The 20,637-nt window shown below is 32.1% G+C and overlaps 1 protein-coding gene across 10 annotated transcripts in view; it reads right to left on the bottom strand.

The window, feature by feature from the left end:
- LOC126891728 (uncharacterized) overlaps positions 1–20,637 on the bottom strand; it is an 827,477-nt gene that overhangs the window by 662,517 nt on the left and 144,323 nt on the right. For 4 of the 10 annotated variants that reach the window (XM_050660998.1, XM_050661000.1, XM_050661002.1 and 1 more), the window contains exon 12: positions 4,704–4,921. The exons of the other annotated variants lie outside the window; for them this stretch is intronic. In XM_050660998.1, the coding sequence (XP_050516955.1) occupies positions 4,704–4,921 (218 nt within the window). The remainder of the gene's footprint in view (positions 1–4,703; positions 4,922–20,637) is intronic. 10 annotated transcript variants of the gene reach the window in all.

A 20,637-nucleotide genomic window follows, 5' to 3' on the forward strand; every position in this document is an offset into this window, starting at 1 on the left:
AGAAAACACAAAAAATTGCAGATATAACCTAAATAACCTATGAACTGCCAATAGTGTCAAAAGTTTATAAATGTTACAAGTGTCAAAATTTCATAAGAGTGGAGTAAACTTGCCTGCCGTTGGTCGAATTACAAGCAAGCATTACGGCACGGTAAATTTGAATTACTTCTCCTGGTTTAAAAACTGAGTATAGCAATGCTATGAGAACTTCGAAATTAACCGCCTTTTTTGACGTCTATAATGACGTGTACAATATATTAAAAACCATTGAAGTTTAACTTGCGCAATACCGTTGATATTTTTAAGAAAATTAAACTGTAATGTAAACGTTGAAATATAAATATTGAATTGTAATATTGTTTTTGATTTATTAAACCCTTTGTTTTTGTAATATTAACATTTAAGAACTTCTGAGCAGTTAAATATGGGAAGCTGCATTTTTTATGTTAATAAATAGTAGTAGGCCCAGAAAGTTTTAGTACGGCTCTGTCGGGTCACCAAAGGAGGGTGCGGGCACTGCACGCACGTACCACTGGCGAATCACTATTTTGTGTACTATGGTAGTATTACTCGTGCCATTGGCTTCGCTGCTTATAATTACGTGCTGGGGAACAGTGGCGTGCTGGAACTTTTCAAGCGGCCCGGTGATTTTATAGAAAAGCGGCCTCCCATCCTTATTTTATCTTCTATTATCAGAATTTTTATTTCTTATTTATAAGACAAAAATACTTCTTCTTCTTCTTCTATTTGCATAACCATGACTCTGTCTGTTTTTTCAATGTGCCTCTAGTAAGTTGTTCCATCGTTTTCGTGGTCTTCCCACTGATCGTATTGGGGAACCGTCTCTCGCTGTCCTTACTACTCTATTTGTTGTCATTCGGCGTATGTGGTCATTCCATTTATTTCCTTCTGTTTCTTATCCAGTTAATATTGCCCACCTTGAATGTCCGCTGTATATCTGTACTTCTAGCTCTGTGTCCCATAGAGTCTTACCATCGATTTTTCGAACGGTTTTTTGTCCTCTCTGTGTCGGGTCGTGTTTCTGCCGCGTACGTCATTATTGGTCTTATGACTGTTTTGTAAATTCTGCCTTTCATTTCTTTTCCGATATTTTTATTTCTCCATATTGTGTCATTCAGACAACCTGCTGCTCTGTTTGTTCTATTCACTTGATCTTCCACTTTTGTTTAGACCCTTTCCTAGCTAGATACTGTGATATCTAGTTATTAAAACTCCATCACTTGTTCTATTAACCCTCCAGGTCCAATTTACATATTATTTAATTTGCTGTTATAACCATGCATTTTGTCTTTTTTGGGGAAATTAATATGTTAAATTTTCTGGCGGTTATGTTAAATTGGTGCAGCATACGTTGTAGGAAATGTTTGATCCTTTGCGAAGAGTTGAGTACGAAAGCAGTAAAGTTGGTCTGAAAATCAATAAAGCTAAGACAAAAATAATGGTGGTCGACAGATTCGACACTATTCAACTAACATGTTACAGGCATACCAAATAGTAAACACCTTTGTCTATCTCGGGTCTAGTACATACAACTAACGATGGTAACTGTGAAGCAAAAGTTAGGAGACGTATTGGTATTGCAAAAAATGCAATGAGTCGCCTAACTAAATTTTGTAAAGACAGATCTATCTCTCAAAATATCAAGATGAGACTGGTGAATGCTCTTGTATTCTCAATATTTCTATACGGGGCAGAGATTTGGACTCTTTGAGTCCAAGTGTGGTGCTTTTGAGAGCGGATGCCTTTGAGATGTGCTGGAGAAGAATGCTGCGCATAACCTGGACAGCTCATAGGACAAACGTTTCCATTCTAAACCAACTCGAAATTTAAAAAAAGTCTATCCACAATATGTCTGTAACGAATTCTGCAATTCTTCGGTCATATTGTTTACAGAGGTGACGATAGTTTAGAGATATTGTTTCTGGAAACGTTCCGGGCAGAAAATCAAGAGGACAATCACCAACTAGATGGTCTGACCAAATAAATCATTCAGCTGGAGACTCATTCTGCGAAGCTCTTAGAGCAGCTGAAGATAGAGACCAATTGCATAAAATTGTGAGGAATATTGGAAGAAATCACGATCCTCAGTAATGGGGAAACGACAAGAGAGAGATACGTTGTAAATCATCTTCACTTTAAGACATTAGTATTGCATCGTCTGCATATCAGATTGTTTTAAGTTGTTTTTCCATTTATAGAAAATATTATAAAATCTATATTAAACATATATTTCTAATGGATCTATCTTCGCTAATTTCAAAATAACCGCGAACCGCGATACATCGCCTGGTTCTGTCCACTCAGCAAAACCGAAAACATCCAAAAATACTTAACGAACTTTTCCCAGAAACACATATTATTATCTAAAAAAATATATACAATTGCTGAGTAGTATTTTGTGTAAAAGCAGTACCGGCGCTAGAGTATCAGGCGCCCGCCTGCAAAACTAGCATAGGCGCCCTTCAGTTTCTTTTAAATTAATATTTTGTATCACACCAGCAGATAAAAGCCCATTTTGGCGCCCCCCAAACAAGGGCGCCCGCCTGCAGTGCATCCCTTGCAGGCCCGTTATCGCCGGCCCTGTGTAAAAGTCTGTGTTTATATTTTCAGCCGAATAATACCTATTCATGGCTCAAGTGAATGTCTTAATTTTAACCGTTTTGAAATACATGGTGTGTATAAAACAGACAACTGGAATTAATGAAATATTATTCAAATGGCTGGAACACTATGTATGGAAATAAAATATTTTTGAAATGTTTTGTTAATATCATTCGATTAGAAATTAAAAAAAATTGTTACATCCAAATTTTTTTGTGAAAAAAACTTATTTGACCGGCCTCAATAGGCCGCGGCCTCTCGGTGATTGCACCGATTAATTTATATGGCCAGCACGCCACTGCTGGGGAACTACGAAGAGAGAATTTCCATGGCCCATAAAAAATCAAAGAGGTAACGAAAGAAGGCCGTTCGTATAAAAAAAAACAGAAACAGGTCAAAGAAGATAAATTATTTGACAGTTGTATAGTTGAATGTGTCCCATGCATTGCGGATTAAGTGAGGTTACGAGTCAGATTTAACCCTCCGTTAGTCGCGCTGTCTACAATCGTAGACCACTCTCCTTTAAGTGGTCGCTAATTGCAGAAAACTGTACATACGCCCCCATCCCGTTTAGTAACTGTCACTAATACTTCCAACTTACTCTTCAGTTTGCTAAACGCCGCCGATCTGTTTGCATTATTTTTTTACCATTATTCAAAAAGCACTGGTCTACAACCGTAGACCGCACGACTAAGCGCGGTCCAGTTTTTAGTTGTATATATAAAGCTAATATGTAGTAGCCTGCTGTGTATATAAAGCTAAAACATAAATGAAAAGTTTCAAGAAGCGACTTCATTGAAAACTTAGCATGGGAACTAATCAAACCGCAAATTGAATATGGATCAACTATACCTTCCCTACTAAGAGAACTTAGACGACGAGCTCGTGTACTGCTCGGAGTTCAAGAAGTCGTACCCCGTCCCCCTAATAGTCCAACAAATTACGTGGGACGATGTATTTGTGCACGAATTTGCAATATTATGTCAACAAGAACGGCATGCCAAAAATGTGACAAATTTGCATGTAAGGATCATCTCAGGGATATTTGCACTGAATGTTTGACGAACTGAAATTGTGCAACTTTTACCATTTAATAGGTTTGTTCTTTTTTTAATTTTTAGTTCTATTCTTTATTAGTCATCCCTATTGATCATTCTAGAAGTTCAAAGATAAAAAAATATTTGTGTTTTTTACTAAATTGAGCTTATTTTTGTGACCATTTTCATTTACTTGCAAATAAAAACCCAAAAAATCATGACCTCGATTTTAATTTTACCACTGTCAAACTGAGAAAAGCCAAGGAACAAAACATATTATCTAATATCAAAGTACGGACATAAATAAATATATTATTAACCATTAATTTGTTAATTTGGTCAAAATCCGGTATTATACAACAAAAAACTATTGGTCTACAAGCGTAGACCGCGCCACTAAGCTCGTCAGCAATAACCGCGCGCCTAACGTAGGGTTAAATTTTTCACCAAATTTTTTACAAATAAAACTTTAAACGCGCTGTTCAACTGACGGACAGTTAATCTCCGAATTGGCTGAGCAGAATTTTGTTGCGTTTTATTTGTTATTTATTCTGTGTAACCGTTCACCACAGTTTGACCAGAAAATAAAAAATAAATATATTTTTTCATCATGAAAAGCAGAAGAAAAAGGCCATTTTTTCACATTCTTTTTTTTGAAATTTTCGCTATTTTTTTCTTTTTGGTGAATTTTTCACTAATGGTGGTAATTTGTCACGTGATAAACCTTCCTTTTTCAAATGCCGTACGATTTTTTGTTTCAAAGATCCTAAAACTGAGATTAACTGTCCGCCATTGGAACAATTTTTTGGATGCCTCCACTTTTACGACCTCTAAAATATGAATGCAAATGTATAAATAAAAAAAAAACATTTTGTACTGTCCAAACTTAAATATTAATACATATGTAAAAAGCTTTATGCTCATTTTAATAAAGGGTCTGAGTAAAAAATTCTCGAAAAAATGCTAAATTTTAAACTGCTAAAGTGTACTAGTAACTTTGATATTTTTCTATAAACACGTATATATTTAATTAAAAACAAATACCTTGTCACTGGGTTGTGGGAACATCCACGAAAAATCCAATCCATCAAAACTGTAGGCTTGTATCATTTCTACGGTACTATACAGAAAAGATTCTTTTCTTTCACTATCTGTGAAGAGTGTTCTAAGCAGTGTGTAACTAATTCTGCTACCACCAACGCTGATCATCACTTTTAAATCTTTGTTTTTATTTTTTAAATCCATCGTCAGTTTATGTAAATCTAAAAGATGGTGTCCAAATAACAAATAAAAAAGAATGTTTGTACTTTGTACGCACGTAAGAAGTTATACTTCTATTTTAGGATTTCAACAAAACAATTATATTTTAAACATTTTAGTTGTATTTTTATTTAAATAATGAACTAATATTAATACTTAAAACAATACCAAAATTTTAAAATAAGGTTAATACGTCATTTTTTATGACGAGCGTCCCCGCAATTGCTTAAATCGTGAGAAATCGTAAAAACTCTAAAAAACGTCGTTTTTCGACAGAAAAAATTGTACTATAATTTCTTTATGAGCTATCGCAAGTAGCAATTTGTCGACGCGACAACGTTGTCTACCGCGTGGCAACGTTTTCTTACAACGTTGTTATTGCCTAAAAGACGACCCTATTCTGCACTGATTTGGTGGACGATTTTTGAGTTGTCTTGACGTTGCCTAGGCAACCTCCTGTTTAAGCAACATCGTTTCGTAAACGTTGCATAAGACAACTGAAGCGACTATAAAAAGCACCTGCGCGTGCAATGGTTGCTCAAGGAGTCAGACTAGTTATGTTTTTTACCTATATTTTTAACACCTGTATGGTAAATGCGAAAACCAAAAAGTAAACTGTTTTGACATCGTATTGGGTATTTAAATTTATATGATATAAATACATAAAGGACTTATTACTTGATGTGAAATTTATAAACGCATCTCAGATTACCGTCAAATATGGATATTTCACCTTTAAAAAACACACGCGCTGCTTTTTTTATGACATTTTTGACAAAAAATATGCAAATTTAAAAAATCAAATTTTAATATAAAAGTCAAAATTTATGTTGAAGATGTTCTGTATGAATTTAATGTATTGATGGTGCTTTTAAAGTTATCAGAAAATGCCTGCATTTTTTATATTCTGTGTTTTCATTTTCTTTACATCCCAAAAATCTCAAGTAAAACCAAAATGGCGCATTAAACAATATTACCAATATTACTAAAAAATACCTAATTACCAACCTTAGACGGATAAGACAACTTAGAAGTCCAATCGCCAACCAAACCCGACCGCGCCGACTATCAAAACCATTTTAGAACGCACCCTCTTATTGGGTGACAGAGGTCATGTTGTGGTATTATAATATCACCCTGTACAAAATATGTTTAAAACTCATTCAAAGTCATTAATCCATGTAGTATCTGTTCTTGTATCAATAACCGCAAGTAACATTGAATTGTCATGTTTTGTTATTATTTAAATGTGTATATAAACATTAACTCGGTGGAGAAAGATTATTGTACTCAGTATTTAATTATTGTACTAGGTCGTTACTGTTATATGTAAACACGTTGTTATAGTTAGTCATTGATGGAGTTGAGTGTAAATATAATGTATCTGAACCAAGAAAGAGAGTTTTAATTAGTTTGGACCTAAAAGGCATTATACATCACACTATTTAATACATGGCGATCCTGCCAGGAAAAAGTGTAGTACCAGACAAGAAGAAGAAGAGAAAAAAAAAGAGAATTTTTAATAAAATATGTGGGAAAAATGAAAGAAGAAACATAAAAAATGCCAAAATAAAAAAAGCAGAATTAAGAATAATATCAAATAAGTAGCTAATCATTGAATTATGTCTAAGAATTAAAGTTGTAAATTTTTTTTCTCTAAAGTAATGTAAATTATAAATAACTTATTTTTAAATGTAGATAATGAATTCAGGTTAAATTTTCGTGGAAAATGGAAGTATTTGAATTAAGGATAGACAATATCTTACAATAGTGTTAGTAGATAGTAAGCAAAGGGACACAAAAAGTGAAGTTCTTAGATAGATTAAATATTTATTATAGGTACAAGAGAGTTATTAGAAGTTTTTTTAGAGACATATTAAAAGTTTTAGAGAGATTGCATTTCTATTATAGGTACAATATTCTAAAGTTAGTAAGGTGTATATAAATAAATCAAAATAAGACTGAAATAATAAGATGAAATAGCAAAGTAACGTTAAATTATTTTTTTATACCATAATATATATACTATTTAATAGAGGTTTAGGTAATATTTAGCTTAGCTTAGGAAGTATTAAAGTCGAGATTTTATTACAATTAGATTAGTTACGGCTTATAGGCACTAAAAGACTATTTAAAAGTAAGGATCAATTTCATTCACTGTGGACACTGTTTTGATGAAGTGAATTAGTGAACGAAAAAAAAAAGGACGAAAAGACACGACGTGAAAGTACGTGAACTAGTAATAGGTTATAAAATACCAGTTTTAGTATAGGGAAAATATGAACTTTTGTGTAAAATAGGAAAAAGAATATACATGTTTAGGGAAAAATCGATTGATCTGAAATGTACCATGTTACAGTTAGTTAGGATAGTTAGGAAATTTAATTTTTGAAAATAGTATTAGGTAATCATAAACACTCTGTGAAAGGGAAAGAGGGATATACACTCAGATATTCTTCTTCTCTTCTTAGGACTTTCTTTTTTTTTAAAAAAAAACGGCGATGATAGACAATCAATCTTATTTTAAAAATATGTAATTTTAACAAAACGGGTAGGTGTGGTATTATAATATCACCCTGTACAAAATATGTTTAAAACTCATTCAAAGTCATTAATCCATGTAGTATCTGTTCTTGTATCAATAACCGCAAGTAACATTGAATTGTCATGTTTTGTTATTATTTAAATGTGTATATAAACATTAACTCGGTGGAGAAAGATTATTGTACTCAGTATTTAATTATTGTACTAGGTCGTTACTGTTATATGTAAACACGTTGTTATAGTTAGTCATTGATGGAGTTGAGTGTAAATATAATGTATCTGAACCAAGAAAGAGAGTTTTAATTAGTTTGGACCTAAAAGGCATTATACATCACACTATTTAATACAATGTGACCAGTGTCAAAAGTGTATCATTCTCATTAACACCGTTGCCACATTTAGTAGATTTCTACTTTTTTGGTAGATTTTTGATATTTTTTAAAAAATTCTAGTAGGCAATATTTTTTAGTAGATTTTTGGTATATTTCAACAGAATTTGATCCATTTTTTTCGAATCATGAGGCAACTATAATAAGTCTTTTTGAAAAATTTAAACGCAGAATGAAAGACTGCATTATTTAGAAAAACCAAAACGTTTCTTTTGAACGAGATATTTGGAATTAAAAGTCACTAATTTTTTTCTTTTTTTCACCCCTGTAACGTATTAAAATAAACATTATAGAAGTTTTCAGGGACTTTCGGTCCTCGGTAATAACGTAATCTTTCTTTGTGCGTTTAAATTTTTCAAAAATACTTATTAGTTTTAAGGATTCGCAAAAAACGAAAACATTTAAAATACATTGAACATTTTAACAGACGACATTTTGCGCCTATCCCCTTAAGTTAGCTGTTGTTTTTATTATAAAAAATCCCAAATATATCCCAAAACTACTTAAGTATATTTTAGTTTTTGATTTAGTAGATTTTAGCTAAAACATGATAATTACCAGTTGGTGGTTTGGAATAATTAGGTTTCCAATTTTGTGGAATTGCTCTTGGGACATTTAGGACGGATGTGCATATCACTGTATTACTGTATATTTACATGGCCTAAAAAAAATCTACTGATTTTGTGAAAACAAAACTACTGAAAGAGTTAAAACTGACCTGGCAACCCTGTCTACCAAAGCAGATACAAAGATGGTAATCAAATCTCAAATCTACTGATAAAACAATGGAATAGAAACCAGCTATTAAAAAAACAAATAAACAGGTTGTTAAATTAATCGAAAATTTCTATCAAAATAAAATATATAATAATTAGTTTAGCATTATAACATTTTTAAGTCGTTGCGATTGTTGAAAAAAACTGAAGTGTGATATGTAGTTGTCAAAATGGTAATAAATTAGTTGCCCGTATAACTACAGGTTGTAACATCGTAATGTCAGTCGGGGTAGGGGATGTTGGCCGAAACAACTGAAAATGCTCTCGGGCAACGTTGTAGACAGTGCATTTGTTTGTACTGACAACCAATGCGTCGAAAAATTGCTATTTGGGATAGCTTTTCGATTTTCTGCTGTATTTTCGTCATATTTTAAAATCATTAAAAAATGGTAAACTCTCAAACAATAATGTTAAACCATAATTTTTTGACGAACTGGAGCGTCCCGGCAATTGCTTTTCACTTGAGGAATCGTAGAAAATATAAAAATCGTCAGATTTTCTACACAATTTTAATAGAAGTATAACCTCTAATGTGCGTACAAAGACACACACATTATTTTTTTTTCTATATAAATAAGTTCAAAAATATATACAAAAACTATTTAAAAAGTCAGTACAACTATAAACTCACTTTTGTTTCTGTTCTCACAACTTTTAAAACACAACTTACCAAACAATGGGTATTGTTTATAATTGTTTATATAATAATAAAAATTACAGCACATTATTTAACCACAGCCGCCATATTGGATAATTTTTGACATGTCATTGAAATACCCAATCAGAGCAAACGTATAACGTATCTGCGCGTAGCACCAACAATTTTTGATGAATTCGCACATATTTACATTTACTCTAACTACTTTAACTTACTCTAAATTTTACACTACCCCTAGAAAAGTTGACACTAAAGGGCCTAGCCGGGTAAGATGGTGAAAAGTGCCCCCGACTCGATTTAAATTCCATATAGGCCACTTTTTAGCACATATAGAGGAAATCACTTTCTGAAATTTTTAGCCGCCTAGGTGGTCACGTGACCCCCCTAGAGCCTAATTAGGCTTTTTAGGTTTTTATTTTTTATCTCAGCTGCATGAAGAGCTAGCCAAAAACTTTATTTAAAAAAGTTGTAAGTTTCAAAAAGATCAATACGAACATTTTTTTTTTATTTTTTGGTGGGAAATTCGAATTTTTAGAACAATTTTAAACTTTTAAATAACTCTGAAAAAAAAACTAAGACACCCGTTTTTACGAAAATCAATTATAATGTGTATTTTTGCACAATCTTTCACCCTGAATTTTTGCAGATTTTTAAAATTGGTGAAACGTACCTTTAAAAATAAAAAACCGCATTTTTTCGGTTTTTTCTTTTCGTTTTTTGATACAATTAGGTTTTTTATTTTAAAAGGTACGTTTCATCAATTTTAAAAAGTGAAAGACTGTAGAAAAATACACATTATAATTGAGTTTCGTGAAAACGAGTGTCTTAGTTTTTTTTCAGAGTTATTTAAAAGTTTAAAATTGTTCTAAAAATTCGAATTTCCCGCTAAAAAATAAAAAAAAAATTTCATATAGTTCTTTTTGAAACTTACAACTTTTTTAAATAAAGTTTTTGGCTAGCTCTTGATGCGGCTGAGATAAAAAATAAAAATATAAAAAGCCTAATTAGGCTCTAGGGGGTCACGTGACCACCTAGGGGGCTAAAAATTTCAGAAAGTGAGTTCCTCATATGTGCTAAAAAGTGGCTTATATGGAATTTAAATTGACACTTTTTACCATCTTACCCGGCTAGGCCCTTTGAACACACCCCTCGGTTTTCGTAGCAGTTCGGGTGCAATCGCGTAACCTATGCCCATACACCCTTCAGTAGCTGTTTCAAACAGCTGTAACAAAATCAGTGCAGGTACATCGACTCTGTTTATACAGTGATGAGCGTGCTAATAACCGGCAAAATAACGTAAAAGATGGCAAACATAAAATACATTGTGCACTAAAAAAAGATAAAACTAATAGAGGTGAAAATTATCGATATAAACGTATCTATACATAAATTAACAAGTAATTGGACCTCGTAAGTCCTAGGTTTTCACCCAAAAGTGATCGAAAGTAGAAATGAAAGTCGATATTTGAACTGTTCGTGTAACTTTGCGTCGATTGTTATCCGATGACTAAAACCGAAGTCCTATGTCAAATTTCTCATCTTTAATACCATCCTTGGGTTATAAGCTTTCATTTGACACCTCATTTGTCATTCTACCTGGTATAGTGACGGAGGAGTTATATTCGTGGACGGACGGACAGATGAACAGACAGCCTATGTCAAGTTTCTCACCTTCAGTACCATCCTTGGATTATAAGCTATCATTTGACACCTCATTTGTGATGCTACCTGGTATAGTGACGGAGGAGTTATATTCGTGGTCGGACAGACAGGCGGACAGACAGCCTAGGTCAATTTCCTCACCTTTAGTACCAACCTTGGATTATAAGCTTCCATTTGTGGCACCTCATTTGTCATTTCATCTGGTATAATGACGGAGGAGTTAATTGAGTTCACGGATAGACAGAGGGACGGAAAAACGGACGTGGATAACTCAACGTGTTCACATTTTTTCAAAATTGGTGAAATTAGTATATTATTCAACGAATATGTAATGATGGCTATTACTTACGATGATGAAGTTTGCGACACGAGTCGTAGGCGAGTCGCATTAACACTCTTTCATAATATATTTAACACAATATAACTTTATAAAATAAACACAAAACAAAATACAAGTTATAAATAAATTTCAATAAACACAGCAAATACGCTAATGACACGGTCATTAAAAATGATAAAACGTCAAAATTCATAATAGTCCAGAAAGCCACTGCGCATCCGCTAGGAAAAATATTCTAATTCGGATTTTTTGCACAATCTTACTCAAAAAGGACTCCTTTTAACAAATTTTCATGTTGCCAGGACCAAAAGGTGGTCAAAAATTTTTTAAACGTTTTTTTTTTTGTTTTTATTCTAAAATTATTTTTTTTTACATGGAAAAAAGTTTTTTTGGGTTTTTTGGATCATTCCAAACAGAAAAGTTCTTTAGTGACTTTTCTCTAGAAATGATAGTTTTTGACATATAAGCGATTAAAAATTGAAAAATTGCGAAATCGGCAATTTTTAACCCTCAAAAACTATGTGAAAAACTGAAAATTTCAATGTTGCCAAGGTAGGTAGATATTCTTTAAACATCGATTGATGAAATCCCGAAGAGTTTTTGCAATAAAATATTCAAAACTCCTTTGTTTTTTAATTGCTAATCAAGTGTGCGCGACACTATTTTCCGCCGACAGTAATGAAAGGAATAAATTCGTTATTTCGTAAACCGGCGACTTTAAGAAAAAATCCCGAAACAGGTCGATTTTTATTTTTAAGTTATGATATTGTGGCATATATGGTATACTAGTGACGTCATCCTTCTGGACGTGATGACGTAATCGATGATTTTTTTAAATGAGAATAGGGGTCATCTGCCAGTTCATTTGAAAGGTTTTTCAATTCTCTATTGAGTAATATAAACATTTTCATAATTATTTATACAGGGTGTCCAAAAAATTTTTATTAAATTAAATTATTTGACAAAAAAAAAGTAGAAGGACACCCTGTACAAATAATTATATAAATGTTTACATTACTGAATAGAGAATTGAAGAACCTTTCAAATGAGCTACCACACAACCCCTATTCTCATTTAAAAAATCATCGATTACGTCATCACGCCCAGACGGATGACGTCACTAGTATACCATATATGCCACAATATCATAACTTAAAAATAAAAATCGACCTGTTTCGGGATTCTTCCTTAAAGTCGCCAATTTACGAAATAACCAATTTATTCCTTTCATTTGCACCATACTGTCGGTGGAAAATAGTGTCGCGCACGCTTGATTAGCAATTAAAAAACAAAGGAGTTTTGAATATTGTATTGCAAAAAACTCTTCGGGATTTCATTAATCGATGTTTAAAGAATATCTACCTACCTTGGCAACATTCAAATTTTCAGTTTTTCACATAGTTTTTGAGGGTTAAAAATGGCCGATTTCGCTATTTTTCAATTTTTAATCGCTTATATGTCAAAAACTATCATTTTTAGAGAAAAGTTACTAAAGACCTTTTCTGTTTGGAATGATCCAAAAAAACCTAAAAAAACTTTTTTCCATGCAAAAATATTAAATTTTAGGAAAAAAACAAAAAAAAAACGTTTAAAAAATTTTTGACCACCTTTTGGTTCTGGCAACATGCAAATTTGTTAAAAGGAGTCGTTTTTGAGTAAGATTGTGCAAAAAATCCGAATTAGAATATTTTTCCTAGCGGATGCGCAGTGGATTTCTGGACTATAATAAACAAGTAATTGGACTTCGTAAGTCCTAGGTTTTCACCCAAAGTAATCGAAAGTATAACTGGAAGTCGATATTTGAACGCTTCGTGTAACTTTGCGTCGATCGATATACGATTTTACTAATTTTGAGTCATTTTGACTAAACTTTGAGTTATCATTGTTTAAACAGAAATTACTTCAAAACAGGAACTAAAGATTAGAACTCAACTTTTCAATACGCTTCGACTGATGTGTTACATGTACTATTTCTGGGACTATAACGGCACTTCCGGTTAGAACTTTTTAAGGGGAAAGGAACAAAATGCAAAAATTTGACGCCGGTCAAAATTTTCAATATATTATAAATTAATGTAATTATTTTTTTCGAATCCTAAGAAAACTAATAAGTATTTTGAAAAATTTTAACGCAGAATGAAAGATTACTTTATTACCGAGGGCCGAAAGTCCCTTAGAATGAATAAAAAGTTTCTTTTGAATGAGATCTTTGAAATTAAAAATCACACTAAATTTTCTTCTAGTTTTTCACCCATGTAACTTATTAAAATAAACAATAAAGAAGTTTTCAGGGACTTTCGTCCCTCGGTAATAACGTAATCTTTCATTCTGCGTTTAAATTTTTCAAAAATACTCATTAGTTTTCTCAGGATTCGAAAAAAAATGAATCCCATTTAAATAGTATTGAAGACGAAAGTTCGTACCCATCCCCTTAAGCGGAGATGATATAAAAACCAAAACCAAAATTTTTTCTCATCTTGCTAAGGCACGTCGAATGATATATCGCTTATACTATTTCGGTCACTTTAGAACAGTTCATACGGTTGCAACTCTAAAACCGGAAGTCCGATATCAAATTTCTCGTCTTTAATACCATCCTTGGGTTACAAGCTTTCATTCGATACTTCATTTGTCATTCTATCTGTATTAATAATGGATGAGTTGTATTCGCGGACGGAAAGACAGATGAACAGACAGTCATGAAACCGGAAGTATATATTTGTTCTCTTCTTGGGAAGTAGCGTCGAATAATATATGTGTACTATTATTCGTAGTCGGACGGACAGACGGACAGACAGGCTAGGTCAAATTTGTCACATTTAGTAGCACCCTTGCATTATAAGCTTTCATTTGACACCTCATTTATCATTCTACCTGGTATAATGACGGGGGAGTTATATTCTCGGTCGGACGGACCGACGGACAGACAGCCGAAGTAAAATATATCACCTTTAGTACCATCTTTGCATTATAAGCTTTCATTTGACACCTCATTTGTCATTCTACCTGGTATAATGACGGAGAAGTTATATTCGCGGTCGGACAGACAGCCTACGTCAAATATCTCACTTTTAGTACCATCCTTGGATTGTAAGCTTCCATTTGACACCTCATTTGTCATTTTAGCTCGTATATTGGCGGAGGAGTTGTGATTAGAGACAGACAGAGAGGCAGACGGACGTGGATAATTCAAAGTTTTCACATTTTTTTATAATTGGGTGAAAACAACAAGGTATAAAAGTAAAAAATATACTGATCTGTTGTTACAGTTAACAATCCTTTACAAATGTTTCTAAGTTAATTATTGATATAAGTTACAATAATAATTATTATATAAAATAAACAAGTTTAAGTAATTTCAGTTATTAAAAGTGGTATTCAACACTTGAATCTAACGTTACTTCAGCCCGTGAGTAATGAACTATTACTCACGGGTAAAGTAATGGGTGTTATTATCTATTCAAAAATAGAGAATAATTAGCATGTTATTAAACGGTCGTAGAAAAGCAACATGACATTACGTAGTTTCCCACTTTTAGACGTCTACAGTGACAGTTGTTGTCATACTCGGTTGTTGACAATTGTTGAGAGTTGTTGACATTAAGGTTGGAGACTAAGTTATGTAATGTTAATTTATACGTTTATATCGATAATTTCCACCTCTACATATATCATCTCTTTTTAGTCACAAAGTCACAATGTATTATGTTTTCCATCTTTTGCGTTATTTTGCCGGTTATTAGCGCGCTCGTCACCGTATAATTTGTTCCATTTACTAAGACATACATTTTTTCTAATTTTTCTAATTACGTTTGTATTTCTTTTTCAATTTTTTTCTAGATGTCGTAAAAATTACAAACACGCTAGTTCCCATTCATCTCGCCGCGATTCTCGATGCCATAGATATATTTAAGGGTCTTTAAAGTAAATATTCCACCAACGCACACTGATTCCAAATGCTGAAAACGTGGTCATGAGGTAAAATTAAAAGTCCCTATTTAACGATTTTCATATTTACAGTTGATTTCTCAACTACGTGTAGTTGTAATATGCTGGTAAAAGGATCAGACCGGATCTATTCTTATTCATAACTCCGGGACAAGTGAGCCATGCACGACTTTATTTTGGCCAGCAGTGAAAGTAAAAAAGAACGCATACGCATATAGTTAAAACACTGTAAAACGTTTTATAGTTTTTCCTTTTTCAAGTATTTATTAATGTAAGTTAAAAGTTGACTAAAGATTTGATAACAATAAATGCATAAAATTTGTTAATGAATAAACAATAGTAATATACTTGAAATAATTAAAATACCGTAAAAATATATTCAAAAAATACATATCTAATTATGCCTAATTCTGCGACTAAAGTTTATTAATCTCAAAATGTACTGTCAGAAGATACAGAATCACATTGGTTTGGCTGCCTTTAACTGACTTTGCATTGCTGGCAGTTGTTTGAATACAGAACTATGAAATGGCGCATATTACATGATGCGTTTGTTGCGTATGTATGGGCGGTTGTACATAAGTAGTAAGTTCTGGATAGTGTGCTTTAAAAAGAAAATGTATTGGTAATCGGCAATTTCAAAAGTCCTTTATAATATGAAACTTCAAAAAAATATGCGATTCAAATAAAATTTTCGAATTTTTTTTTGGCCAAATTGGATCAATCATTTTGTTTTTCAAAAAAATAATGTTAGATTTTTTGAAAATTATTTTGAAAGACAATTTTTTTAAATTGTACGAAAAGCAAAAACTTGTTTTTTGCTTTTAGTTTCGGGTTTAAAAATTTAATTATTTGGTACTCAACGGAATTCTCAATATAGTCCAGGGCGCATCTATTTTGAGATGGACGTTGAGAGGAGACTCATAATTTTTGCAGAAATTGCTTGGAATTAACTTATATAATAATAATTGAATTATCCTCACACTCAAAAAGGTCCGGAACATTGTTCAAATTCGATTTTTTTCTTCCTTTTTTGATTATAACTGTAAAAATATTTATTTCCGAGAAAAGTTTTTCTGGCATAAAAGTTGCGTAATTAAATTTCCTACAATATAGGATTGGTTAAAAGTTTTAAAAATTGTCAGCCTTGTTGCAAAATAGCAATAATTTCTAAAAAACCATAAAAAAAGTATTCGCATTTTACGTTTTCAGCATTTGTGCTACACTTAGGGCCTTCATTTTTCACCCGAAGAAACTTTATGATATAGTAAAACAATACTGCAAATTTCATTACGATCGGTTCAATAGATTTTGCAAAATCTTGCAATCCAGTTTTCGCAAAAAAATGCATTTTTTTAAATGTTGCAGGACTGAAAATAAAGCAGATAGCAAGTTGTTTTGTTTTGCATATAGAAGAATATGGTACCTTTCATTTTCAATTTGCAATAATAAAATCGGTTAACTACCCCGGCGTCAGGAATTGTTTCAAATAAACATTAATTTTTGGTGCTACGCACAGGACAGCGGATACGTTTGCTCTGATTGGGCATTCCAATGACCTGTCAAAAATTATCGAATATTGCGGCTGTGGACAAACAAATGTGTTGTTGTTAATAATTGTTAAGTTGGTGTTTTAGTTTTTATTGTTTTGAGAACAGAGACAAAAGTAAGTTGATACTTGTAGTGACTTTTTAAATAGTTTTTAAAAGCAACAGGTATTTAAGTGTAAATATTTTAGCATTATAATGAAAAATTATATATTCCATTTGGATGTTCGATTCACACAAGTTGATTTCCACCAAAATTTCTACCAATCTTTATCTAATATAGGTACCTATACTATTTTCTTACTCTATATTTTGTTGTGTTTTAATAGTTTAATTTCACAAAAATCAAGCTAATTTGATCATTGTTTGTGAAATATTGTTTAAACAATTGCATATGTTTAAAAAGAATAAACTTTTGTTCTCTAAGTTTCTCTAAGTTCTCTACGAACAAAAAAATTTTTGCAAAAAAAGTATTATTTCAAAGGACAGAGATGTGTTTTTATTTTTCAATAAACAAATTTATTTATTTATATTGAAATGTACTAAAAATTATAATATTTATCAATCAAATTGTCAAAGGTCATTGGAATGCCCAATCAGAGCTAACGTATCCGCTGTCCTGCGCGTAGTACCAAAAATTAATGTTTATTTAAAAAATTCCTGAGGCCGTCGTAGTTAACCGATTTTAATTTTGCCAAATTTTACCAAATTACAAACGAAAGGTACAGTATACGTAAAACATTTCAACTTGCTGTCTGCTTTATTTTCAGTCCTGCAACATTTTGAAAAAATGCATTTTTTGCAAAAGCTGTATTGCAAAATATATTTTTCAAAATCCATTGAAGCGATCTTAATGAAATTTACAGTATTGTTTTATTATATCATAAAGTTTTTCTGGGGAAATATGAAGGTCTTAAGTGTAGCATAAATGGTTAAAAAACGTAAAATGCGAATACTTGTTTTTTATGGGTTTTCTCGCAGTTATTGCTACTTTGCAACAAGAGTGACAATTTTTAAATTTTTTTACTATATTATAGGAAGTTAAATTACGCAACTATTATGTCAGTGCAACTTTTCCCGGAAATGAATACTTTTAAAGTTATAATCAAAAAACGAAGAAAAAATCGACTTTTCCTTCATTTTTTGACATTTTGAATATTTAAACAATGCTCCGGACCTTTTTGAGCAGGAGGATAACTCAAACATTATTATATGAGATATTTTCAAGCATTTTCTGCAAGAAAATATGAGTCACCTCTCAACATCCAAATGTACTAATATTTTTACAGATGTGTTCTGGTCTAATATTGATATACTACAATGAAACATCTCAAAACTATTTATTCTTTAAATCCTCCAAAATATTCTACCATGTTATATGTATCCATAAAGAAGTTAATGGTTGAATGGTTTATTCAGTTATAGACTGATTCCTGGCGAGATGCCAGATGGGTGTCGAGATGCGTCGAGCATCCTGGCGAGCAGCGAGGATTCTCTATATTCTTGCGCAAATACCTGGAAATGGGACGATTCACCTCAAGCCCGTTTCGCCGCGAGCCGGTTTCGCCGCGAGCCAATTTTTTGCTAAATGTCTCTTCCTCAAAAATTGCGTTCCGTTAGAAGTTCAAAATATTTTTTTTTCTACGGCCGTGCTAAAAGAGCCACTTTCACGCACGCATTTCCTTTCCGAAAGTTGCACTTTCCCGCACGGCGTGCGTGAAAATAAAACACCTTGTAATATGGCATTATAATATATATTATAATACATGCAGTAAACTAATATTTAGATATTATTTACTAATTTATTTCAAATTTATCTTTTTATGTGACCATACGGCCCTGCTAAAAAAGACACTTTGACGCACGCATTTCCTTTCCGAAAGTTGCACTTTCCTGCACGGCGTGCGTGAAAGTAAAATACCTTGTAATATGTCATTATCATATATATTATAATACATGCAATAAACTAATATTTAGATATTATTTACTAATTTATTTCAAATTTATCTTATTATGTGGCCATACGGCCCTGCTAAAAGAGCCACTTTCACGCACGCATTTCGTTTCCGAAAGTTGCACTTTCCCGCACGGCGTGAGTGAAAGTAAAATACCTTGTAATATGGCATTATAATATAATTATAATACATGCAATAAACTAATATTTAGATATTATTTACTAATTTATTTAAAATTTATCTTATTGTGTTCATGTTTTAATGACATTAGCGCGATTATTTCATTCATAGGAGATTCTGACCAATAGAAAGCTACAGAAATAATAATTAAACTGATTATTTTTTAATGATTTTAACTTTCAATCGTATAGTAAGATATTTAATCACGTGTTTAATTCTGTCCAATCAGATTAAAATTATACTGAGAATTATCTACTGTACAAAATTACCGATAGAATTTTTTTAAGTGGATTGTTTCTGTTTAATAGCAACCAGTTTCCTAGTTTTGACAACTGTCACATTTAAGAAAATATCCATAATATACGTATTAAAAAATAATCTTACGAATATCACACGACAGTAAGAATAAATAAGAAAATAATGCTTCATTTTTACTAAAATTTGTTGTCATTGGGCAATAGACACGAGAGCCCGCAGGGCTCTCGTGTCTATTGCCAGACAAAAAATTTTCGAAAAACTGTCGCATTATTTTCAATTTATTCTCACTCTCTTGTGATATTATACCCGATAATTTTTGATAATTTCTCGTCGTCAAGTATATTACGTCAGATGCCCTTCGTTGCTACGAAAAAATACATTCAGTGACATAAATGAGAATTAATGTTTTAAAAATTAGAAAAGTGATGTCTATCAACCGTCAAATATTTATAAAAATTGTGTGTTTAATTGTACTAATTTGTACTTACATAAATAAATTACAATAAAATTTTGGTTTTGAACAGTTTTATTCATGAAATAATCGCAACAAATTGCACTCGATCTCTAAAATTAATATAGAATTTTAGAGCTCTTGTGCAATTACTACTGATTATTTCACTTATAGGAGATTCTGACCAATTGAAAGCTACAGAAATAATAATTAAACTGATAATTTTTGATAATATCCCGTCGTCAAGTATATTACGTCAGATGCCCTTCGTTGCTACGAAAAAATACATTCAGTGGCATAAATGAGAATTAATGTTTTAAAAATTATAAAATTGATGAGTTTCAACCGTCAAACATTCATAACAACTGTGTGTTTAATTGTACTAATTTGTACTTATGTACATAAATAAATTACAATAAAATTTTGGTTTTGAACAATTTTATTCATGAAAAAATCGCAACAAATTGCACTCGATCTCTAAAATTATTATCGAATTTTTGCCCTCATGACACTTTGACATAATTTCACTCCCCTTCGGGTCGTGAAATTAAAACTGTCAAAGTGTCACTCGCGAAAAATTCGATAATTTTAGAGCTCTTGTGCAATTACTACTGATAATTCGATGAAATAAATTTATTTTGACATAACATTTAAAAGTCAGATCAGTAGACAATTACATTGGTTTTGAATCGGCGTCATGGAAACCAATATCGTCGTCGTGGTGACCCATTATATTGAAAGTTTGGTTTTGACAACCTTACCAAATAATTAATTTGTGTATTTTCACTTTTAAATAATAATTGATATAACTCCATTTTTTTTGGCTTTTTTCCAAACGTACGGCCCTAGAAAAAATATTGTTCCTAACTCATGCGGAAAGTGTCTTCCCCGCACTCGACTGCTTGCTCGAAATCCGCTGTCGCGTCGTTCGGGTCAACGGCAGTCTCGTGCGTGAAAGTATCACTTTCTGCACTAGTTAGGAAAATAACTATTTTCGACCGTTAGATACT

Source organism: Diabrotica virgifera, chromosome 9 (assembly GCF_917563875.1).
Source record: "Diabrotica virgifera virgifera chromosome 9, PGI_DIABVI_V3a".
Classification (NCBI taxonomy): Eukaryota; Metazoa; Arthropoda; class Insecta; order Coleoptera; family Chrysomelidae; genus Diabrotica; species Diabrotica virgifera.